At 41.2% G+C, this 26,512-nt stretch overlaps 1 protein-coding gene and 1 long non-coding RNA gene across 2 annotated transcripts; both read left to right on the forward strand.

Moving 5' to 3' along the window:
- The first annotated feature begins 5,606 nt into the window (after window positions 1–5,606).
- On the forward strand, window positions 5,607–6,356 carry LOC108144119 (seminase). The gene has a single exon (XM_017268762.1). The coding sequence runs from the start codon at window positions 5,607–5,609 to the stop codon at window positions 6,354–6,356; it is 750 nt and encodes a 249-aa protein (XP_017124251.1).
- Window positions 6,357–21,657: 15,301 nt separating this feature from the next.
- Window positions 21,658–22,188, forward strand: LOC108144293. The gene is made up of 2 exons (XR_001774353.1): window positions 21,658–21,727; window positions 21,797–22,188. It is a non-coding gene; the product is annotated as an uncharacterized LOC108144293 (long non-coding RNA).
- Window positions 22,189–26,512: the final 4,324 nt, after the last annotated feature.

The raw sequence follows: 26,512 nt of genomic DNA on the forward strand, positions 1-26,512 counted from the left end.
ATATTAGAGCCCATAAATTTTGGAAATGCATTCCAAATTTTAAGGTTAATGCGAGTCACTTAACTTTGTAAAGAATTGAGTTATTTCTTTTAGCTCCAAACAATAATTGAATGACCTAATGAAGCATCCAAACCATTTTCAGCTGACAGATTATAGGCATTTTTATCTATTGATCTGTCCATATAATCAAGCCGTTCTCTTATCTATCCTCGCCTGCTATTTTCAACGCCAGAGTCCACACTTTTGCCTGTACATAAGCCAACTATTAGGCCAATGGCATGGTGGCCATCAGCTCGTCACTCCCACTTCCATTTCTAGTGCCATTCGTAGTGCCAACTTTGGCAAGTTTGCGAAGATGAGTGTATTGATGGTGCAGTGTCTGAAGCGGACTCGGGTACGGGCTGTGATTCTGCCTCTGCCTCTGAATCTGAATCTGATTCTGATTCCGATTGCGATTTCGATTCCTCACCCGTTTGCTGACGGAATGCCATGTTAGATGGCAGCAAACACGCCGCTCGATGGCAAGAGTCGGCCCGGGCCGACTTAATTGCATATTTGCATAGGCGCACAGCAGAAAAACACACGAAATGCACACACACACACACACTCCGTAAGTAGAACACGACTGAAAAAGTAAAAAAAAAAATCAGCGACGTTGGGGCGCCTGACTCTTGCAGAATGGGAGATTTCGAGGGTGTGGCCCCATGGGGAAACCCATTTGCATGCAGCACCGGCGATAGAAACTGCAGCGAAACTGCAGCAGCGGCCAAAGAAATATGCCACCTATTTCGGCGCTATTTTCTCATTTTTCTCTCATCTCTTTGCGGCTCTTGTCGTCTTGTTTTGGGGAGCAGTTGGTATTGAAAAACCAATACCAATCCAATTTGGCCAACCAACCAGCCATATATCCATCAATCCGTGCCTGCATCTATCAATGCATCGGGGTAAGGCATTCACCAATCCATTCATTTCCATAGAAATGTGCGAAGATTATATGTTTCGTCAAACGCGAAATTGCGCACGAATATGCCACACCCCCTCCGCCGCCACCCTCCCCTCCCCTTCTTTGGCCCACTCCCCCAACTCCTTGATGCGATGGTTGTTGGTTGTTGGTCGGTTTTGGCCCGAGTTTGCACTGTTTCACTGGCTGTCTCGATTCTCTTTTTTGGCCCGGCACAGTTGAAGCGGTTTGCGAGGCTACACTAGCACACATTGCCCGCTCGTTTGGCTGCCATTGTGGTTGCTGCAGCTAAAACGGGGCGTATGAGTGTTTTCAGACATCTTCCCCGGCAGCAACTCTCTCCCACGACAAAAAAAAAAAAAACACAGAGGTCGCTTTTTTGGGCTTGGCTTGATTTCATCTAGCCTTAAATTCACAGTCGCACAAGTTGTAAAGGCTTCTGGTGATAAGATATGCATTAGCACTTTGCTTGGCAACAATTAATCAAGGTTGGGATTTGATTTGCCATGTCCAGCAAAAACTTTTTGATAACCACTTTTGATAGCCACTTAATCAAAGAGTTTTCTTGATATGAATAATAAATTTTAGAATATTTAATTCTAGAATTTTTCATCATATATTTTTTGAGAAACACTTTGAAACAGGAAACGTCTTTAAACTACCCCATTTGTTTAGCAAAGTTATTACAAGAATTCCAGTATTTAAACGTCTAGGTATCTAAAATGTTTGAAAATAGTAATTGATTTACATGCTGCCTACAATTATAGGCAAAATATATAATCGATTGCTCCTAAAAAGCTTGAGCTAGTCTGGCCAATCAAAAAAAAAAAAAAAAGAAAAGTCATGTCACAGGTGCTTTCTCAATATTTTATGCGAATTTATTTTTCCAATTGCTGACACACACTGAGCAAAAATTCTCATATTACTTCTTTCTTTCCTTTTGAGTCTAATGGGTGCTTTGCATAAATATAAACCTTCTTCTCTTCACTTCCAGCCATGTGCGATGATTGTTCCCTTTGGATGTTACGACCTTTCTCGTCACTTTGTTTTAAAGTGTTTCCCTTTCCAAGCAGTCGGATTTTCCTCCGCTTTCCCTTGCCGTGAGGTCCAGCTCCAAACCATTGTGTTTCTCTTGTTTTTGCTCCATTTCTACTACTGCTCCTCTCAGGAGAACATAGTTATGGGTTTCGCTGCTGCTTTTTAGAGTAACAATTATTCCTTAACTGCACTTTAGCAGCACAAAATGTCAGGCCCACTGAATGTTCATTATAAAATTCCATCGTCAGTTTCTTCAGCTTCGCTTTTCCGAATCCAAATGGGCGGGGGAGGAGGCGGGAAATGGAAAATCGTTCAATACAGTGTTGTATATAGTATGTGGTATGCAGTATGCAGTATGCAAAGAATAGAAAAATTTATGACTATGGCGAGGGCATTACGTGTCTGTCAAACATTTCCGCCAGAGGTTCCCTGCACCATGATGTTCGCCATCACGGAATACGAGCCAAATTCAAAAGCGCAAAAAGTACAAAAAGTACAAAAAACGTTCTTATCTCGGCCGGTGTGCGCACACAAGAAAAAGGAGTGCAAAACCCGGGCTAAAATCCAAAAACGTGGCCAATAAGGGGGCAGGTGCGGTCCGCGGTGCGGGGTGCGGGGTGCGGGGTGCGAGGTCCGGGGATGACGTTAACCCACCATGGCCGCCATCATATCGCCCCGCACGAAGCATTCGCGACTCACGTCCAATGCGCACCGCGTTCTGATTCGTTTCGCTTTTTGCATGACTTGAGATCGTAAAAAATTCATATTTTTTCTCTCGTTATACCCTTCCAGTGGATATTATGATTTCAATCAAAAGTTTGCAATGCAGTGAAAGAGACATTTGCGAACCCTTATAGTACATATATTCTTGATCAGCAGGATTAGGAATGTTTATCGTTATTTTTTATTAAATAAAATGCACATTCTCGTAATAAAATAATAAGATTGAAGATAATAAACTAGGACATCGATTGCTATTAAAAAAAACAAAAACAAGCCTTAAAAATATATTTTTAGCGTTACATTAATTTTATTTGTAAGAAATTAAAATATTATTGTCTATAAGAATTTTGTTTAAAAGGGAATAAAAGATGGATTAGTGCAAACTAAAAATTAAGTCGATATGACCATTTAGATGGTATTTTGTAAAACTTGTCGTTTTTTTCGAAACTTTACAAAATTATAACTAAGCTTATACTTTTTTATTTATTCCTGATACAAGTGGTTAGTTATTTATCGAGAAGTATTTAAAAAAAAAATTTGAAAGCCAATAAAAAATGTGAAAATTTTTGTTTGGTTTGTGAAGGAATAACTCCTATATAAGAAAAATGAAGCTTTTTCTTAACTTATAAGTTTACATACAAAGAGTATATATTAAATTTTTGCAATAGCAGCCAGGGTCCATAAAATTCGGCCTACCAAATTTTGTTTTATTTTTATTTTTTCGTTTTATAGTGTTTTTCTGTTGTCGGCTGCGTATGGGGCAAGTTGTGGCGCAGAAACACCGCTTTCGCGGGCGTTTTCAGAGCCGGTCATAATATTTAACTCACCGCTCCCTCGCGGGGTTGCTTTTCATTAGGTTTTGCTCCGTTCTGCGCCATATTGCCTGCCGCAGGAGCAAGGAGCATGGAGCAGAAAGGAGGGAGCAGGGTTCGGGGTTCTGGGACATCCGCCATCTTGCCTCGCCTCATTTGGTTCGTTATTGCTCATTTCTTTGCCAGGCCTGCCAGATTAATGGGTGCGATAAGGTCGCCGGCCGCCAGTAGGTGTAGCCCAGACCCAAGACCCCAGCCTCAGACTTTGACTCAGAGCCACACAGAAAAAAATGGTTTTGATAAAATTCCGTATTCCGCATAGATAAAGGACATATCCATATATAAATTATATATTACATTGGTTCACAAAAATAAATCGGCAAAATCGCCCAGAGATCAAACCTTGATTTTTCGGTATAGTTGGACTCCTTGATTCAGAAAATGAAACATAAAATGTATTCTGTGGCTTTAATTTTTTTTTAAAAGTGCTAATAACGTTTTTTTTACTTGGTTTCCTGTCTAAACTGATTATGATCATGAAGCGCTTATTTTACTAGAAAAAGAACGTTCTTCAATTTTGTAGAACAAGCTATAAGGATTGGTTTATTGATATAGATGCTAGAGCTCGACAAAGTTTGTAAAACTAGTTAAAACAGAAGTTCTTACACCATAAAATAAATCTTACAAAACTCTGGGGGATTTTGTGATATAAATATGAAAGCCAGTGTTATTTATTGGTAATATTGTTTGTTGACCTGTAGAGATCAAATGGACATTGGCAATATTTTTTCCTGTGTAGTGCCAAGTCCAGACGCCAGGAGGCTTTGGGTTCAGCCATCCACCAACCCAATATGGTAGCCTTCGCACATCGAGCCCGCATGCTCAGTTGCTTTTCCTTTCCGCAACATGGAATGTGCTTGTTTTGGCCAAACCAAAACCAAGCCAAAGGGCACTGCCTTCCTCCTCTTATTCCCCCAAATCCACCAACTTTGACTCTGACTATGGGTAAAAAAATTCTTATCTGCCAGCAGAGATCTCCAGCCAATCCCGCCCCGTTTTATGACTCACAACAAGATGAAGAAGGCTCACGTTCGGGTTTTGTATGGCTTTGGAGGTGCCGATGGAAGATAAAAAGCTCCGACAGGTTAGATTGAAACTCACTGAGCGTTTAGTCCTTTTTCATGAATATATTTTCATAGAAGAAATCAATACCATTTACTCCTTAAGTGAAACCAATTCTCATTTAAAATTTTGTAGCTTTATTTAATTGAATAGCTTAATTAGCGTATTTCTTAGTGAAGTTCCGTGTCTTTAGATCACAATATATTACTAAACTTTCATCTTCCTCTGGATAAATAAAACAACTTAATTAAGTTTCCCAGCATTAAAATTTTTGCAACTTTTAAAGGAATTTCTAAGATAAGTTCTTGACAATGATGTCAATAAGTTTGCTTATTTTCTTACTTTCAATCTTTGAGAATTACTATCACCTGTACTTCTCTAAAATAACCCACATCTATAAATATATTTATAATCTAATTGTTCCCTTTATTACTGCATTGTTTATGGCCCGCTCTACACCCAGAAAAAAGTAGTACGAATAATTTTAGTTCGAACCTACTTGAAAATCGGCCGAATATTGTTAACATTTTTAAGTACAGATCCTATTTTATAATAATATTTAACGATATGTTTCACTTAAATCCTGTAGAACTTCGGGATTGAATAATTCGTACTTGAATTAAACAAATTACCGTACTTTTGACCCCTTTCTTACTTGGTATGACACCTAAATACTGTTGTTTTTCTTTCAGTATACCTAATCTACTTAAACTCAATGTAAAATAGATGTTTTTGTGAACCACCCAAGGGCATCATCCACATGTCTCCCCATATTTGACCCAGTCCCAGTCTTTATTTCCTTGATAATCTGCGTCATGTGAATTGACCGTGAAAGTCTTTCATATAAAATATATTTTGTTTGCACAGCTGAAACTCCTTGTCAGATGATACTGGTACTTCAGTGATAAAAACGGCAAAGCCAACCTCGGATCGACTTAGTTGTCTCCAATATGCGGCGGCTTTGGTTGCTTCTCCAGCTGCTCCTGCTGATCCTGCTGTGTCCAACAAATGGACAAATCCAGCCAAGAATTGTGGGTGGCACAGCCACCACCCTGTCCGCAGTGGGTGGTTTTGTGGTGAACCTCCGCTACGACGGCACCTTCTACTGCGGCGGTACATTGGTGAGCAGTCGACATGTGGTCACGGCGGCCCATTGTCTCAATGGATACCAGGCGGGACGCATAACTGTCCAGGGCGGAGTGAGCCAGCTCAGCCAGACGGGCGTAGTGAGGCGCGTGGCCAAGTACTTCATGCCGAAGAGCTTTAGTAGCTCCAGCCTCAACTGGGATGTGGGTGTCATCCGGCTGCAGAGTTCGCTGACGGGCAGTGGCATCACCACCATATCCCTGTGCCAGGTGGAGTGGCGGGCAGGTGACTACATGCGCGTCTCCGGCTGGGGCACCACTCGCTACGGCAACTCCAATCCCTCGAATCAGCTGCGCACCGTACGCATCCAGTTGCTTCAGAAGAAGGTGTGCCAGCGGGCCTACCAATACAGGGACACCCTCACGGGATCCAGCTTCTGCGCCCGTTCCGGTGGCAGGGACAGCTGCTCCGGCGACTCCGGTGGCGGGGCCATCTTCAACAACCAGCTCTGCGGCGTCGTGTCCTGGGGACTGGGCTGTGCCAACAAGTATCCCGGCGTCTACACCAGCGTCCATCGAGTGCGCAGCTTCATCGTCAGCGCCATGAAGAAGTGAACAGTGAAGAGAGAGCAGTCCAAAGCCCGGATGCCGCAGCTATTAATAGTTAGTTAAAATATTAATTAAAAATCGTTAAAGCCAAGTGCTGGTGCATCAGGAAGCCCTTGGCCCGGCCCAAACCGGATGGGCGTTGGGCGATGTTCGATGGGCGAATATGAAGATATCAGCTATGTAAATTGGTAGGTACTGCACAGTGCTTGGGGACTTGGGGAAAATGTGGGAGATCTGTTTTTTATGGATAACCATAAACCTTAAATTATAAATACAAAATAAAAAGTATTTAAAATTAAGCTTCTCTAGGATTACAGTTCTCCCTTAAAACTGTACGATTTGGTATGTTATACCTTTTGGCTAGCAGTTTATTCAATTTGACCCAAACCAGTTCATTTAAGGCCAGAACTTTGAAAAGGCGAACCTCTTAAGGAAGTTCAAATGTTGACTTACAATTTAAGAAAATACTCGATGATTACCTTCATACCTTCAAATGGTATTTTAGTCTCAAACCACTGTGCCTTGGACAACGGCAAAGGGCCGATCGATGAGTGGCCACTTCCGATTGTTGACTTTGCTGTCGCGCGCTAACTCCAAAGCGATTGCGCCTTGATTTGCATTGATTGCTTCTGGGTTCTGGAGAAGGAAGGTTTCTGTCCTGTACCTGCAGCGGAAGGAAGCTGACCACTGGCCACCATGGTGGCACGGGTCAGCCAGGGAAGCTTTCATATCCCGTCCAGCGCTGATTGCATCTAATTCCAGCTTGATTAAGTGCAGTTAAAGCGCCACTTAACACGTGCTGCCGCGTTGACTGCTGGTCAACGATCTGGTGACAAACGAACGGTTGGATCGAGCGGATCGGGCTCATTTGTGTAATTGCGAGGTGACCCGCATGCGTTTAAGATAAAATTGCAATTAATATGGTCTAATGTGGTATCGAGTGATTTCCATAACGGTGGTGCACCGCAAGCGATGACAATCAATGGGTGATTGGCGCAATTTCTAATGCATTTCTTGCCATTAATGAGCTACCGTTTGATTGAGCACTTAATGCGATCGAAATTAATACATCCCATTCACTGAAGGCCGGAAATCGAAGTGCCGGGGTCAATAGCTCTGTGTGTGTGTCACTCAATTCAATTTGTGGTAAGTAGTTCCAGTCCCCTCACCTTATCAATAGTGCTCCAAAAATAATAAAGTGCTAATTGTGCATCGATTGGCAGCCGAAAAGCGTTCCCATCCCAAAACCACATCCATCGACAGATTGACAGCCACAAATACACGAATTAGCCAAGGCCTGAATAGGTGGAAACGAGCCAAGTTCGACGGCTAATCAGCTAACCAAATTATTATTATTAAACTCGTTCGCTCATGCCGGCCAATTAGCATTGTGTTCTGGCTGGCAGTGGTTTCTCCAACTGCCGGCCAGAACCAATAAAAGATTGTACAGAACTTTTGCCTGCCGCGGCATATCGACAATTGAATTGCAATTAAGTTGCAGCCAGGTTGCTTATTAGTTTATTACATCCACAACAAATCTCAACAAACGCTAATTAAGACACAAATAATCGAACGTGCCAACACTGAAAGCCAATAATAAGCCATATTGTGTGCCCAGAGGGGTGGGTCCCCGATTCGAGGGTTCGAATACGGTTCGAATACGGTTCGAATACTATAAGTTGCCGAAAGGGTGGTTCTTGAGTTGTTGTTGTAGCCGTAGCAGTAGCAGTAGTGGTTGCTAATGGCCGGTGGGGCGTCGTGGGTGGCCCAATAAAGTTGTCCCGGGCCAAAGGACACTCATACAACTCAACAAAGGACTATGCAAACGTCTGGAGTTCGATCAGCGATGAGAACTTGGCTTTAAGCAAGGCGATTTGGGGAGGGAAGTATTACCAGTTATAGTCGATCCAACTCCTTTACTCACTATTCGAATTTTGCTTAAGGTTATATTTGTACTTAACTTATAAACTATTTTTATAAAAGAAAAACTAGTCGAAACTAAGTTCACTTAATAAAGTCTATTGTAGTCAGAAAACGATAAGACATTAATGGTTTTAAGAGTGAAAAGTAGTCAAATATAAAGATTATAAGACAAAGTCTGAGCGTCCTTATTTAAGAATCAAATAATCTTTAGCTTTGGACTTTGGTAAAAATAAATATAATATACATGTATTGATTTTTGTTTATTTTTTAACTCGAAGTGATAATTAGTTGTATAATTATAAGTTGTTATGATAGGATATTTATAAGTTGCCACGGTTACTCTTACCGTTGGCGAAATAATAAGAAATAATCAATATATTTTAAAAAGTCCTTGTTTCTGAAGGCTTACAAATGGTGTTTACAGTTGAATAAAGATATACACTTACTAGATTTTACTGGTTTGGTGAGGGCCAGCACTGCTGCCAAGTTCCCTCAGTTTGGGATCTTTTGGGCTTGCGTGAGTTGTCCGTCTGGAACTGGGATATTCAGAATGGAAATGGGAATGGGATTGGGATTGGAGTTGGGCCACCCACGGCCTGCGGTATTTGAACGACACGCCCAAATTGTCCAACTTGCATTGGCAAAAGGCAAACTAAAACATGGCAAGCCGTGCCGTGGGGAGGGGTGTCCACTGTACAGGGCTAACCCTTGGAGGGAAAACCAACCACCGCGCAGCGAGCAACCGCAGCCGCAACCTGTAAAAAGTAAACAGCGGCGGTAGTCGAAGTGGGAGTGGGAGGTCAGGGGTCAGAGTGTGGCTCCTGTAACTCCTGCACCGGTGTGTGTGTTCGTGTGTGTCTGTGTGTAAGTGTCTGTGTGGCAATGGCGCGCAATGCCATGAAAACGTAACCGCAAATGTGGTGGCGATGGAAGCAGGAGCGGTTTTCCGGGAGAGGGAACATTTAGCAGCAGTGTTGCCGTTTTAGCCTACTTCGGTCCAAATTTAGCATGTTTTAAAATTTAATAGCTACAATATAAACCCACCATAAATCTAGCAGTTTTCCAGCGATAGATATGAAAGTGAATTTGATAATATGTTAATGAGTTTAACATAAATAAGCACATTCAACAGAGAGCAACGATAGTGCCTTTAATCCTACCATATCTTAGCTCTTGTGTTTATTATAAATGAGCCGCTTTTGTAAGTGTTTTATTTATATACCTTCCGTTTTGTTATTATTAACATCTTAAAATATGTAAGAGAAGTGGAAGATAAAATTTGAACAGCTTGTATATAGTAATTAAAATTATAGAAAGGTTTATTGGAAAATTAGTATTTCCTTCTGTTACCAAATGCTAGTAAAATGCATACTTATTTTATAAAAGATAAAAACTATATCCAAATGAAAGACAACACACAACGTACAAGAGACGAGTTATATTTCCAAAATTATGAACATTTTAAAATAATATATGATTTTTCTTTCTTTATTTATGTAATTTAAATTTGTTAAAAGCCAACAAATATAATTGTTTTAAATAAAAAATACAATTTCGTTGATCATATTCATAATTTTTGACTTAAACTTATATTTATTGTGTACACATGTTTTTTTCAATTGGATATAGCATAGCAATTGCATATAATTTTTTATCCAAAATCTGGCTTATAAGGAAGCCTAAAACCTGGCAACACTGGTGAGCGGTTGACAGGAACAGGCGTTTGCTTATGTAGTCCGGCTGTCTCTGCGCCTGTGTAGGTGTCCTGGCAAAAAAGGACCCTTTTGCAGGGAAGGAGGAGCAGTGACGGAGTGGAGGTGGCCCGTCGAATCTTTTGCCGTTCTTTGGGGACCTCGGCCGGAACGGAAGTGAATGGCACATTATGTTGCCGCTGCTTGACGTGGCCGTGTTGTTGGACTGCTGTCGTCATCCGGCCCGGGGTCGAAAGCCACGTTGCGGGGTGGTAATTGGATGGGCTGGCTATGAGTGTGTGCGTGTACTTGCTATTATGTACTTGTACGCATTAGAGCGACATAATGCCGGTCGGGTCGGCCATTCAAACTGTTTAAGAACAAGTTGAGGCACTCCAGTGCGGTTAAAGTTTCTGCATGGCGATCCCAAAGGATGGGACGACTCCTTTTTTGAAGCGACATTTCGACAGAGAACAGAAAACAGAAAACCGAAGTCGAAGTCGAAGTCGGAGGGGATTTCCACCGACAGACGAGGGCAACATTGTCATCATCAAAATCCCATTAGCAACGTATTCAAATGCGTTCGAGTGTAAAACAAGCCACATTCAATGCACGCACACATGGAGTAGAGTTCGACTCATTCATTTACAGTGGCGACATTACGCATCCGTTTGTCCGATTCCATCAGTAACTCCTCCTCCTCCTCCAGCACCACCCTTTACATCCCATACATCTATCCAATTTGCATGGATTCGGGTGCAGCGAGATCCTTTAAAATCAATGGCAATGCTAGCCTACTTATAGGCCCATCCATCCCAGCCATCCAACCATTTCAACCATTTCAACCATCCACAATCACCAGAAACCCGGGCGAACCCTTTTGGAGTCCTGTTGGATGGTCCATCATCCAATCACCCGTCCGTTGATTCCAATTACAAATCCAAATTTCGACCACCACCCTCCTCAGAAAATGTGGAGCACTCAAATTAGCATTTGGCTTGGAGGTGGAGCCCGTATCGGGTGTGTGTGAGTGTGTGTGTGTGTGTGTCCCGGCCCATATGTCCAATATTTTTTGCATTTATGTACATGTTCGATTCGTAGTGCACAATTCACTGGGCTCTCTAATTTGTAAATTTGGTTATCATGCTAGGCCAAATGCGATGATTAGCGATCGTATTTCGAGAGGTGCCAGCCGTTGGGAAAAGCTGCAAGGTATGGGAATAATGGGCTAGAGGAGTCAGAAGTTGAGCTTATTGCAGAGGGTATTATAAAATTGGCCAGAAGGTCGTAAACCCCAAGAACAGAAAGTTTGTTTTAATAAGTGTGTGTTGAAAAGAAACTACTACAACAACTGTCTGTACGTTTTCTTGAATACTTAATAATTTAAAACCTATTTCTATACCAAAGAGTCTAAAACTTTAGTCTATTTGAAAAACACAAAAGTTTTATTTTTATACTGTCGTGGTATTAAATAATTGCTTAACTTATTGAAAAATTTTACACACCCAGACGTTTCAAATTCATGTCGCAATAATTTAGTTTCAATGACAACATTTTTATTGGGCTTTCGTTTCCATACCGTTTGCGAGCTCATCTTCGCAATCGTGTCATTTTATGTGTAAGCATATGAAGTTCAAAAGCTGGGTAAACAAATAAATAAATAGCTGTTTTTTTGCCTTGAACTATGTTTTTATAGTGCTTTGAACCTATCCCTAGATATTTGATCAAAATATGTTGATTATATGCCAAAGCTGGTATACATCTGTGGTTATATGCCGATTTTTCTCGCAGTGAATTAAAATATTGTTGAAACTTTAAAAATCATATATTTGGGTGTGTTTTATGTTCATTTTTAAAAGACATAGCCGATTGGACGCCCAATCGCAGCCATAAGAGTGAAATTTGATAAATTTGGTTGTTTTCGAATTTTGCTTATATTATTAAATTATGGATTTATAAAATTACGGACCAATTCCTTGACTGCAATGGTATTTCCAAACAATTTGTAATTTAAAAACGGAACGGTTGCACAAATCTTAAGTCTCAAAAAGTAATTTCTTTCCAATTTAATGCAAATGGCGAAAAACGGGTTGCAAAACTAACTATCATCCATTTAAGCCTCGCTGATGAATTCTTGAAAATAATGTTGATATACTACAAAATTGTTTAATTTTAATCAAACATCTATTCTCCGTGAGAATATCAATTCTATCGTTTCACCACTAAACACTACCATATGATTTGAGGATTATGTCCCTAATAACAATGTGATTTTTCTCGAGCGGAGGAACATATCTGAAATCCATCTGCCTTGAACAATATAATCATTATTGCGAAAACATAGCTGGCACAAAGTGCTAGTGAGCGAATCAATTGAATGAATTACTTAACGATGTCATTGATGATGCTGTGTGTGTGTGTGTGTGTGTGTGTCAACAAAGACATCCAGCCAGCGACCCTGAAAAGCTTTAAAGCGAATTAGCAGACCACACGCGTGCGCCCACCTCCCCCAAGTCGCCACCCACCAATACACCACCCATCCGCCCATCCGCCCATCCACCCACCGCCTCCTCGTTTCCACTGACGAGCAATTGTTGATTGCAGGGACACAAGGGCAGCATCATCGAGCGAAAAAAAAGGAATCAGCAGGAGCATATGCCAAAGGTCCTTGGGCAACGCCTGCCATCCCGCTTGCTCCTGGGGTGGCTGCCATATCGCCGCTCTCCTCGCACTCAGGCATATGCGTGCGATTTTGACTTTTATTTGATTTGATTGCGGCGTCAACTTAATTAAGCGACCAACTACCAACAATGGGCAACAAATTGAAACAGCAGTCGGCGGGCATTTGAAGTTCAGTTCAGTTTCTGGCGGCAAGACATTTGTAATTCCTTTTATACATTCCGCTGCCGCCAAAAGTCATTGAAACGTGTAATCTGCAGCACGTGCGCAGCGAGGCAGGATGATTTCTGGCTGATTTTCAAGTTGCTCGCTTAGACGGTGCGACTTTAAAGGATAAAGGATGTATCCTACGGAGGCGGAGGTGGATGTGGAGGTGGAGGTGGAGGTGGGTATAGGGATGGAGGTGCAATTAGTCGGCGGCACAGGTTGCCTCCTACCGGATGAGCGGACAAGGACGACAAGGATGCGCGCCAGGATGAGCAGGAATTCGGCTGCCACCGACGTTGCCACCGCCTCCGTATAATTAGTGTCAGTTGCGAAGTCACATTTGGCTGCCTCTTTGTAGTTGTAGCTGTAGCTGCCCTGGCGGTTGCTGCATACATGGCCACGCCCCCCGAAGGCCGGCTGGTTGAGCTGGACGCTCGAGCACAGAGCACAAGATGGACGACCCGCAGGACCTGCCCCCACCCCTGCCGCTGCCCCTGCCCTGCTCATTCATGCATCCGTCCAGATAATTATTATAATTACCTGCGTGAGTGTAGGTTTCCATAGACCAAAAACAGAAACACAAAAATATTCGAAAACAGAAAACTCCCGCAGCAGCAGGGCACAGTGACTGTAGATCGTGGGAATTCAAGGGCATTTCAAAATAAACATAACTTTTTAAGACTTAAGACTATGGTAAGTCACTCCTGCCTTTGAACACAAATAGTAAGTAACTAAGTAACTGTCTTTAGCTATATAATAATATAAATCAGGAAAAATTAAAATTATTTAAAAACGCACGTGGAATAATCGCACATATTTCTTAGTTGCTTTAATGTTTGATTGTTATCCTGAAAGTCGAACTAAAAATCCAACTGTATTTATAATTGACCATAATAGGAATATATTTTTGCAGTACGAAAATAAAAATGGTTGAGTAAGACAAAAGAAATGAAAGAAATGTTCGTGTCAATGAAACCTCCTCCTTTAAAATCCAATCAAGCGATCAAGCAATTTGTTAAATGCAATCCAATGCAATCTTAAGTAGGCATCTCTGCCCTGTTCTAAATAGATTTTATCTGCCCTGTGACCACTGTGCCTGGCGGCGGATAAACAAAGGTCCAGTCCCAAGGAGCGACCTATTTTTTCATTTCCATGTCATTGTGTCTCCTTTTTCCCTCTCATCTGCCGCCGAATGCCTGCGTGCACTTGCGTTTCGCATCGCCTGACCCACTGCGTGTGTTTTTATGTGTGTTTCTGTGTGTGGGAGTGCGTGCCTATAATTATCTGCCACTAATAATATTCAAATAGCTCCTAAACATATCCGCTGCGATAGGAAAGCGGGCTTAGTGGATAAGCGCAGCCATTGTGTCTAATTGCGGAGGCCGAAAAAGATAAAAGATAACAAGAAGGCAGGCAGGCATATACCCTTGCAGTTATCACAAAAATTAAATGTTCTGTATATTTTGTTTTTAAAGTGTATCTTTTTTAGATCGTTTCTATGACAGCTATATCATATTGTTGTCCGATTTTAATGTCATGTCGAACAGACAGGCGGACTTGGCGGAAATGTCGCCTTCAAAATAAAGGTTGCAAGCCTTTCACTGAAATTATAATGACCACTGGCAATGGTATAAAAAGTGGAACTCGGTCAGAGTCCAGACCCCCAGTTGCAGTTGGCCGATGGGCAGTGGACCCTAGAGCCCGGAATCTGGTGGCCCAATGTGTTAGTTTGTCGCCAAAAAGGTTAATAAACCCACGAGGAAAACTCTTGGCAGCTTGTTCGGCAGTTCGTCAGGCCGAATAACTGGCCAGGAACTGAGAACCACGAACTGGGAACTGAGAACTGAGAACCAAGAACTGGGCAACTGAGGAACCCGCTAACAAACCGCGGAGGCACGAGAAATTCTTATCGTGCCGCGGCACAAGAGAAACGCCAAGCGGGAATCGTCCGCGTTCGCATTCGCATTCGCAGTTGTGCACTTTGAAGTGCTGCCGCCAAAGTCCAGAGATGAGATGTCAACGTGGCTAGCCCGACTTCATCGGCTCGCCTGACTGGCCCGAAATTATTTTATTTCATTTCCCCCCACCTCTGTTTTCCTTTGCTGCAACTGAAAGTTTGCATTCCACTTGTTTGTTGTTAACAAAACGCCGTCCGGCGGGCACAAAGGAAATTCTCACCATTCCCCTCGACAGCGACGTTTGATTGGGATTTGAAGTTGAGCGGCAGCTGGTGAGGATACAAGATACAAAATACAAAACACAAGATACAGGTTCCCCGGCAATCCAGTCCACTCCACTCCACTCCACATCAGTTCGTGAATGACTGGCCGCGCCTCGAGGATCCAATACAGCTGGAGGCCAGCTTTGAATGAATGCTGGCTAAATAGCTTTCGACAGGCGTGAGTACATGCGGTACTCCTAGCCGCCAGAACACGGCCGATCATCTCGATCGTAGAATCGCCGGGACGCGGATTGGCTTTCAGCCGGCATTGTGACACCATTGACGGCCCACTGCCGACTTGCAACGACTAGAAAAAAAACACACAAGCTTCAAACATAAAAAGTTACACGAGTTTATCAAAACAGCTCACATTTAGATATATGATACTTACCTTATTATAAAAGGCCAGAACGAAAAACCCGAGATTTCAGCATTTATTAATTGATATTACTTCATTAATAAAGTTGTATTTAAAATTTTGACCATACATATTTCAACCTCATAAACGGGAAACAAAAAGCAACAATTAAACATTTGAACGGGTTTTAGAAAATTCAATGTAGGTAAATATTGTATAGTTAATTTTGTTATATTCAATCCACTGAAGTTCAAAGTTCTACTTAAAGTTAAATAGGTTGCCAATCTTTTTCTTTAATTGAGAAAAATGCTTTCTTCCTATGCCATAATTTTCAATTGCAGAGGTAAAAATTAGTTTGGTTTGATATGGAAAACATATTTATAAAATCTGGGGGATATGTGAATTTTAAATAATTTCATCCAACAGTATATAAATTTTCGGGTTTTTATGTATTGTTAAAATATGAATATGTTTTTTCAAAAATGTGAAAGTAAGAAAGCTCAACGTATCTGAATTCCATTTGATTTTATTTAATAAAGTTCCAAAACAAAAGTTATTAATTTACCTAAATGACTTGCCAATCTTTGTCTTGGACTTAGAAGGATGTCATTGCTATGCCGAATTTCTTAATTGCAATTTCCTTTTTTGTGAGTGTAGTTGCAACTTAGATTGCCACTGCAATTGACTCCAACGCTGATGCGTCGACATTGCGGCACGTTTCGTGCGGCGAGGAAATGAAGAAATGGGGAAACGCACAAGGCCGGCTGTAACCGTACTCCGTACTCTTTTCTTTGTTCCTCCGGCGGCAGCATTTGAAAAATGTCACATAGTTCGGCGGCTGAAAGAACTGGGATTGCATGCCGGAGGAGCAGCCCCATCTCGCCCAGTACGGCGACTAATGACTTTGTTTTTGCCCCAACACCTGACTAAATTCAAGTCGCTTCGGCGGAGTGGACTCCATCAGGTGGCCGACTGACTGACCAGCTAATTTGTTCACACGCCAAAACCCAGAGTCGTCGCGCTTTTGCCGCTTCTGCCACTCTTGCCGCCTTTGTCGCCGCTGTCGGGCATCAATTAAAGCGCATAATTAATTTATTAGCCGCATAAAGTGTCGCAAGTTGGCAAATTGACAGGCAATTGAGGTGCTCGAATTCTTATTAAACTTGCAGGTAGCAGAGTTTCATTAAAACTGAAATGTATATTTTTAATACATATGTTTTATATTTTTTAAACATTGTTTAACATCACAAAATAACTTGTAAAAAATTTGAAAAGGAAATGTGTCCCCTTTCATAAAAAGGATATTCCAACAATAGATGGCGCCTTTTGTGCGCAGGCACATTTACGCTCTAATTTTTAGTGCAGTCATGGTGTGTGTCTTGGCTAAGACGATGTACTGCGTCTTTTTGATTTTTATGATATTAATAATTAAATTAAATACTTAACTGATATTTAAGTATGAATGCTTTGATACACTTCATTACGGAGAGAAAAATATTTTTAACTTCACTCTGTGGAGCAGAATGTTACTTGTTCAATAAAAAAAGTGCTGTAAATTATTTTGTATGCTAAATAGATCTAATCGGTATGCGTAAGTGTGATTTATATTCGAAGTATATGTTTGTGTGGACTAGGAGAGTTGCTTAGATCGATGAATAGCACCCTTAATTTGATGGTCAAACTTTATTTATTTAATAGGATTCCTAGAATTGCATATAAGAAATGAATGTGGCTGCACATTGATTAGATGTATATTATTTTGGATTGTTTAACTGTGCATAGTAGTTCGATTTGTCAACTGTGGTAAATGTCGCGTAATATAATCACAGGTAACCACAGGTTAAACTATGCGCTTTTATGGACTACAAGTACAAGTACTTGTCATTAAATTCAACTGGAAGTCGGTTAAACTTGGCGGATGGCCTGAATATTAATTAAATTTTACAGGTTTTAGGTTTACTGATTTTAAACATCACAGTGTCCATTTTGCTGCCTTGACTTTCCTAATCAAACCATTTCTTTTCTAACTTTTTTTTCCCGATTTGGCCATTACTTTTAACAGCCAAAACCTTTCAAGCTAATAATATCGGCGAGGCTTAAAGCGGAATTGAATATCAAACGAAGGCACTTTCCTAGAATCAAAACTAAAGGCAATACCTGGTATTTCCCAGAATCGAAGCACGTTGCACATGACTTTTATTATGAAAATTATCCGTAAGCAAAGCGGAACTGGACTGGACTGGACAATGCAAATTGCCATAATTGGGCGTCAATATTTGAACAAGTTTATGACTTCCCCGTATTATGAAATCCTTGAAGGGGTGCCATACTCGTCGGCTGAACTGAAGAGATGGCCAATATGAATGAGATGGCAGAACACACAATTGTTTTAATAATTAAAGCAAATTGAATTCGAATACGAATACGCACTGTTGCGACACGGGAAAAGCGGCCCCAGGTCGCAGATCCCCTGCCAATGCGATGTCAAGCTGCCTGAATTATTCAAGATCTTACAAAGCGGGGACACCTGTCCGCCAGTCGTCCAAATACGACTATGGCAAGAGTAATTATAGCAAACCAATGTCCAATATACAATGTCCAATGTCCAATATCCATATGCATAAAGCCGACAATCCGAACCAAGTCAAGGCAATTTACTAAATCGTTGTCAGCGAAATTTCGTTGACATTCTAATGAGTCAAAGACCAAGACAAAACCGATTGGATTCGATTCGCTGATGGCTTCGCTGTGACAGTTTGTACCGCAATAATTTCAGCAATTTCATGGCTCGACTTTGGATGCGTATGCAAAAGTCAGCCATGAAATGATTGCGCCAAATCGACACAAACCAGAAACCTGAACACCGTAAACACCGCGATCTTCAAGATCAGCCACCACAGCCCACAGCCCACTTTGTGGGGTAAAAAGCTAAAAAAAAAAGAAACTAAAGAAAAAACAAAAGAAAACCCGGCCAGAATCCCAATCACATTGGCCACTCCACTTAAGTGTAATCAGAGTCCCAAGTTCCCAGTTTCGAGTTTCCCAGTTGCAAGTTGCAAGTTGCAAGAAGGAGCTGCGGGGTCGTGTGGCACACTCCAAAGCGCAACAATTGCAGCTCATTACGATCGTCATCGTCGTCAGAGCATTATCATTATATCTTATTCGATCTTAAGAGGTTTTTTTTTTAGGAGGAGGAGGCGGAGAAGGAGAAGGAGCTGCAACTGGACGCACGACAGGAACGAGTCCTCAATTGCGGGCTCAGCCGAGCCCAAAACGAACCGAAAATTTGTAACACCAATAGACCGTGGCAGCGAAAGGGGAAAGACATTCAAATTGCTCTTGAACTGGTCGGCCGACCACCTCAATTGCCACTTGGCGCCAAATTTGAGTCGGATTTCACTTTCCTTCCAATTGCCATCAATTTTCGTACACCCGGAAAAAAGATTTTTTAAAGATTTTAGAAACTTGCGTTACCAAAGTTAAAACTATAACAAATATTTCAAATTTGGGCAAATTTCATTTTAGCTTAAACATTACCTTTTGAAATGCCTTTAGTACCTTTTGAAATCTTCAAAAAGCCATATTTTAAGGATATATATGTTTACAAATCTGATGCCTATAAAAAACTTCATTTTAGTTTATGAATTACATTAGGAAATGCCTTTTTCTTTTTTTTAAGACATTGTTGCCTTAACTTTAAATCACAGGTTGCCTTATTTATTATTTATTTTTACTTTTTATGCCATTATGCCAACTTAAAGGTGTTTTCTAATACTTTATTACCAAAAACTAATTCCCCAAACTCCTTAAGCCTCTTTATAGCAATGTTTAGGCTTTTTAGGCAAATGTTTTTTCTGGGTGTAGGCTCATTTTGGAGGGGAAATATCTGATGGGTGAATCAGAAAAGAGAGAGAGTGATTGATCTTTTTTTGGCTTTTTAGCTTTGCGTGGGCTTTCGATACTGTTGTTTTCGATCGGAACCAATTGAGCCATTAGCCAGCGATGACCTCTTGGCATTCCATTGGCTACACCCACGCCGGTTCCATTTACTCCCAATCCCCAATACACAATTCCCAATTCCCAATTCCCACCTGCATATTCGCAAATCAACACCTCATGAAAATGGAGATGAAAATGGAGATTGAGATGGAGATGGAGATCAGGCGAAGGCGCAACAAAATGATTCCGCACATCAATTTCTCACGCACTAAGTGAGCCACTTAGCGCACATCAAAAATCAATAATCGATTAAATAATTAGAAAATTGTGAAAATTACTGTAATTTTGAAATCAATTCGTTGCATGCGACCACAGCGATCGTCATCGTTGGGGTGTCAAACATCAGTCTCGGCCGAAGCATAAATAATCACATTATAATAAAATAATGCAATGCCCTCAAACGAAGGCGGACCGCTCCAGATTCCAGTATCCACAATCCAGTATCCAGTATCCAGTATGCAGTATGCAGAATCCAGAACCCAGATTCAATTTAAATGGAAAACACTTTCCTACGGACACATCCAGCCAGCCAGTCAGCCAGCTCCAATTAATATTCGCAGCGTGCCGCGATCACCGCGAGCTGATAAAGTGCGGCTCATATATTTTGTCATAAATTTCAAACGCGCTCGACAGCTGCTCGACTCATCAATCAGCCCCAGTCCAGTCCAGTTCAGAATTCACTCTGAATCGAGGGAGCGTGCGGACTTTGGCAAACACTCGATTAAAATCAACTTCAATTTGTAATAAATCAAAAGTCCTATCAAAAACGAGGCGTTCAAGGCACCCAAAAGGGTTGGGTTTGCTTCGGCTAGCGACCAATGAAGAAATTTGCAGCGTTCTGCATCCCGATCATGTGGATCCCCATCCCCATCCCCATCCCCACCCCGATCCAGATCCACAGATCCGTGTCCCATGGCCATCCCAATGATGAATGGTTATTGATTCGAGGGAATCGCCGCGTACTGCCCTCCACTCGGTCCGTGCGCCAATAAAACTCCCAGTCAAATAAGTAGATCGACAATTTGCAAGCCCAAACCGGCGATTGTAGGTGGGCCCCGTCCAAAAGTTGTTTAACAAGACAAGCTGCAGTTTTCGTTATTTACATGATGTATAATTATTGTGATAGTAATAAATGCGCTTTCCCAGTTTTATTTATGAGGTAAAACCAATCCAATCTTATCGATTTGCATGTATTTTGTAACCTTATGCTTAGTGCCATTTTGATTAAACAAAGTAAACACAAATTCTGGGTAACTTAATAAGAAATAAATCATTATATTTGTGTACTGCAACAGAAAAAACATCATTAAAATGTTGTACCATAAGGATAGCCCAATTTGCATGTATTCTGTAATTTGTTTATTAAAACGAAAATGTATATATAACACAAAATAAACTTTATTACAAACTAAGTATTATATTTTACTTGCAGTATACAAAGAAAACAGATAATGAAGTATTATATTTATCGTGTCTTTATAAGAGACCAATGAAAACAACTGCCAGTTTATGATTAAAAAAAAAAACATAAAATGCATAAAAGTAGTTTAGTAACTTGTCAATATCCCTAATTATGACTTGTGTAATGAACGGAAGATAAATATTTAGTTAAGTGTTTTGTATTTTTTTTACTAGTCACATAGGCTAGTATTTTTAAAACAATGTAACAACTGACCAATTTGCCAATACCCCTGATTGTGACATTTGTAGTGAACAGAAGATATACAATTGGTTCAGTAAGAATAATTTAGTAGGTGATAAGAGCACAATGAATAATTCTATGAAATAAAACACATTAAAATTATTGCAACGCAGTTCTTAGGCTAGTATTTTTAAAACAATATGACAATTGACCAGTTTGTCAATACCCCTGATTATGACATATGTAGTGAACAGAAGACGCCTCGGGATCTGTCATGCCATGCATATCGTACTAGCTGGCTTATGATTATATCAACACGCTCTGACCATCTCGGTCGTTTGCAGCTGGGGGCTCTAGGAATTAAGTCTAGAATCGAAGCTGAAACCGAAACTGAAACCGAAACCTGTCGTGGCGAACAACTCATCAAACAGACACTCAATAAAAATGTCAGAAGCGGTTATTGTTATTGTTATTGTTATTGCTATTGTTATTATTTGTTGCCTTTGGAGTGGCATATAGTAGTGCCATATCTATAGCTCTATACTCATGCATATATATCCAGATAGTTGTAGTGTTGGCGTTGATTTGCGGACTGACTTGGTCGTGTTTCGTGGCGGGACTTTGCATGACTCATGAGCTGCGGCTTGTCGAGATGTCGTGAGTTATTTTTTATTTTTCTGTTTTTATTTTTCAGTTTTTATTTTTCATTTGCCACATTTGCCAAAGGAGCTCCCTGTGCGGTGAGCTATGTGGTAGTTGGTTATCTTGGCACGAAACGTGGCTGCGACTCTCGGGCTGTCGAATGCCAATTGCAATGTGAAATGTTGCCTTACAAAATGCCGCGCGTCAATATGCAAAATACATGCCACGAGAATTCAACGGCAAACGGCAAATGGCGATGGCGACGGCAACTGCCACAAAGGCAAATTGAATTGCAACCTCAGGCAGTGGCTGTACATTGTGGATGTGGATGTGGCTGTGGATGTGGATGTATAGATAGATGTGGCCAGTACGTTGGATAGAAGAAAACAAGTCCCGCCAAGCGACCAACCAAAGAATTCTGGCCTTAGTTAGCTAACCGAAAGTGAAAAATAAAGTAGGGGGAGTTGCTCGGAAAAGCGGGTGTTTTTTTGAGGGGGCACCGCGGAAAACCTGGCACGATTCCGTGTGATTTCTTTCCTTGAGCGTTTGTGGCAATCGAAGCCGCCAACGTCATCTGTGCAGCGCTTAACCCTCTAAAACAGACAGCCATTAAAAGTTGGATAAAGTTTTTAAAAGAAACTTAAGTCTTCTTCCTCTCACGTGGAATAAGAACCCATTATAAATTATTCTTGGGGAAACAAATTATATTTCTTACTTAAAGGTTAAAAAAACTAAACAAAGTTGGTAAAGAATTTATACATAACCCAAGGATTGTTTGCTTGCTGAACCTAATTTGTAGTTATATAGTTATATAACAGATCGATCAATAGCTAATGAATAAGCATAATGAACATATAAATATGTGTTCCTGGCAAACAAAATAAAGCAACAAAATTTTGTTGGATATTATAACTTATGAGTAAATCTTGAAAAATTTACAATGCAGCGTGTTAAAGCTTCTTTTTTGGCGATTTTCCCTGAATTTTCCAACTGAAACATTGATGTAAAGCTGTCAGTAAACAAAAAGAAAATATTCCTTATAAATAAAAAAAAGTGAAACTATTTTCTGTGATATTATAAGTATCTAAAAACTTAAAAATGTTTTATGAGTATATCTTAAAAGTGTACAATGTAGCGTAAAAAAGCTGTCAGTAAACATAGCGGGTTAAATTTTCTCTCTGGCGATTTTTCTTGATATTTCCAACACGCCGTCGATCATGATTTGCCGCTTAACGCCAAATCGCCGAAAATATCGGCAACACAAATCGAGCTACGTAATTAGCCCATGCAAAGCGGCTTCGATGGAAATGGAACTGGAAATGGAAATGGAACTGCTGCTGATCGTATTGTATTGGATCGGATTGGATCGCTGGTTGTTGCCTTGTCGTGATGTGATTTACTTCGTGCCCCGAACACACAGAACCCAAGCACAGAGCCTAAAACCCAAAACCAATGAGAGACCCAGCCCGAAACCCTAGGACTGTGCACGCAGGATGGCCGATTGGCCTGGGCCATGCCCAAATTAAAGTGTCTGCAGACCGCAAAACGTCCATCAAAGCTGCAGGAAGGGTGAAGCCGAAGCGGAAAAAGTAAGCCAATAAAATTGTCATGCATTGACAAATAACATGGCCAGCACAGTCAGACTTAGAAAACTAGAGTCTGAGGCTCGTTCGCTGGCCAAGAGCAAACGAAGTCAAGGGGAAAAATGGCGTTTGCCGCAGACAAAAGGCAGAAACGTTGAAAACGTTTTCCCCCATCTTCTGCCCTCTCCATCGCTTTTGGCCAGAGTCTGGGTCTCTTGGCCTGAGCCTCGGCTGCATTGCGGCTCCCACGCCTTCAAAATACTATATGTTAACAAACACGCTGCCAAGTGGCTGACAGCTTGCCGTTGGTTGGGGGTACACCAGTACGACTCTACAAGATTTCTTGTGAAGCACACCAAACTGCAGCCAAGATGGAGGAGCAGTCGTATCTTTTTCGGTCTTCAAGGGCTGCCCCCCGCCAAAGAAAAAAGGCAAAACCAAGTCAAGCCAAGCCAAGGCAGGCAAAGCCAAACGAAGTCGAGCCAACCAAGGCGCGCATAATAACCTGGCCAAAACGTGCGCAGATTTCCAGCAGACGATAAAGCACAACGAGAGGCAGGCGGCTGGGCATCGCACAGCCTGAAAATAAGAAAATAAGATGAAAAATAAGCAGGACAGGACCAGATCGCATCCATGGCTGCCTCGATTTGAGTTTGGGTCCATGGCTTTGGCAGCCATTTTTTCATTTTTTCATTTTTTTCCCCCTGAGTCTCGCAGCTGCAGCGACTTTAAGGCCACTCGCATGCAAAGCTGAAAAAGCAACAGCAGCCCCGGCCAATTTGAAGTTTTTTTTTCAAGAACACACAGACAGATAGATAGACAGACGGACCAGACAGACAGACCAGACAGACAGACAGACAGATACATCGCTGTGCTGCACAGCACAGTTCGGAGTGGTAGTATCTGTAGTATCTGTCAGATGGATGTGCCGCATCTGCATTCTCCATTCCGCATTCTGCACTCCGACATCTTGGCTCGCATCGATCAATGTTTGTCTTGAAGTCGCTTTGGCCTTTGTCTCTAGATTCCAACTCCTCCAACTCCGCATCCAACTCATCCTCATCCAACTCCTCCTCCTCGTTTGACATTGAGAGACACCGACACCTTTCGACTTTTCTGCTTGAACTTTGACTGCCGAATGGCAGTTGCGGGAAGGGGCTTTCCGGATGGGCATTCCACATTAAGGTCTTCACAATAGTAGGTTCTTACAAAGGTAAACAGGCAAAGCTTTTACATTTAAAATCTTTCAATTTATTAAAAAAATAAATAAATATAATAAATATAATTTTAAAATTATACAATTTATTAAACTAATTTTGATTAATAAGGTTATATCTATCCTAACTAATGTTTATGTCACCAAAAGTTGACCGTGTGCGAAAAATTCATATAATTATAACCAAGTATAGTTGCTTATTCAAGTTGTTCCAATTCATTGAAATAATTTCTTTGAATATTGATATAATTCCATCCATATCTTATGTAAAGGTCACAAAAAAAAATTAGTAGATGTTAAAAAAACAATAAATTTAAATTTTTACAATTTGTTTTTTAAATTTTTAGAATATTGATAACAAATACCTTAGCCTATTTTAAGGTCATTAAAGGCTAACAGTGTGTACATTAAAAACGCGGAATTTTATACAACTCTAAATTAGATAATAGTATGCCAACGATGAATCTGAAAAGAAAAAAGGAAGTCAATAGCTTTAAAATGTAAGTCTGAAAGAATGTCCATATCCTCATATAAAGTTTAGCTTGAAACCTCATAATGTTTATTTTATTTTAACTTTATATGCTTTAAGGCTTTTCTTAAAGGTAAGGTACAACATTCAGATACATCTGATGAATTTTCAATGAAATGAGGAATCTAAGAACTTGGAACTGTAAGTCTGGGTCAAGCCATTCTTTGAGGAGTAATTAGTCACATCAACTATTAATCTGGCACACGTGCTACAATTCAATCTGAGATTCTCAATCACTACGATCGTCAGCACTGGCTATTAGCGGAAGTATCTTGCAGATGTGAATGGTGAGCTGGCAAATAGCTAACCCTGCTCCTAGTGCCACTGTCATCCGAGCAGTTTACAGTTTGCCTTTGATGTTTGAGCCACCTTGGGGCACTGGCACTTCGACTCCAACTGCAACTGGAAGTGCAACTGCAACTGTAACTTTAGCCCATATCTATTAGCAGGAGTCCGCAACTATTACCTAATGGGCGAGAAGCACGTACTATACAAGTATCCTGGGCCTTGGCATGGGCTTTGGACCGAGGACTGAGGACTGATGACTGTGGGCCGCTCCTTTTGACCACATGCGAAATGCGTGTAATTAGCCGAAGCATTTCAAATTGCAAACTGCAGCGCGGCGGCGGCAACCAGATTGCATTCGCTCGTATAATTTCCGCTGTGCGGTGCACTTTAGCTTAAGTTTCAGCTTTTTGCATCTAATGATCGGTCTCTCGGTATCTCGGTGTCTCTAATGCACACACAGCAGTCTGGCAAACTAGTTGGCCGATACATCAATTAAATTTGCATTTTAATTTGACGTTTCGTTTTGTTTCTCTATGATTTATATGGGAGCGGGTCTAGGACTAGAGCAAAAAAGCGGTTGATCTTGTCGCGGGGTTACGATCGTCGATCGTCGATCGGTCGATATCTGTATCTAGCCAGCCCGTCTAACGAGAAAATCGGTTTTATTTTGATTCAATGGGGCAGCTGCAATGCCATGAGCTGTCAGCATTTCCGCTCGCCGTTCGAGTGCGAAATTCGGGGCGGAATGGCGCCCGTCGTCTTACATTTTTTTTTTTCTGGGTTGGGGATATACATACGTAGTTTGGGGTCACAGACGCATGCAATTTGAGCCACGGCGGTATAAATTGTTGCATGTTAAAAGGAAGTTAGCCCACAGCCCATAAACATTTGCTTGGGCAAAACAAAAACAAAAACGAAAATAAAAAAAAAAACAACTCCAGTAGCTGAAACCACAAAATGAAGGCGCGCAAAGACGTTTACATATTGGGTTAGCTGGGCACCCCACAGCAAAAGCACCAAAAGCACCAAAAGCCAGCAACCCCCCATAAAACCCCCTTCGAAATGGCAGTGGCGCAGCCAACCAACGGAGCATACAGTCAGTCAACCGCAGACAGGTCCCGAAAACACCAAAAACACCGCCTACAACCCACCAGAGATGAGCCACAGGGGCTTTACAAAATTTG

Source organism: Drosophila elegans, unplaced genomic scaffold (assembly GCF_018152505.1).
Source record: "Drosophila elegans isolate 14027-0461.03 unplaced genomic scaffold, ASM1815250v1 contig_183, whole genome shotgun sequence".
Lineage (NCBI taxonomy): Eukaryota > Metazoa > Arthropoda > Insecta > Diptera > Drosophilidae > Drosophila > Drosophila elegans.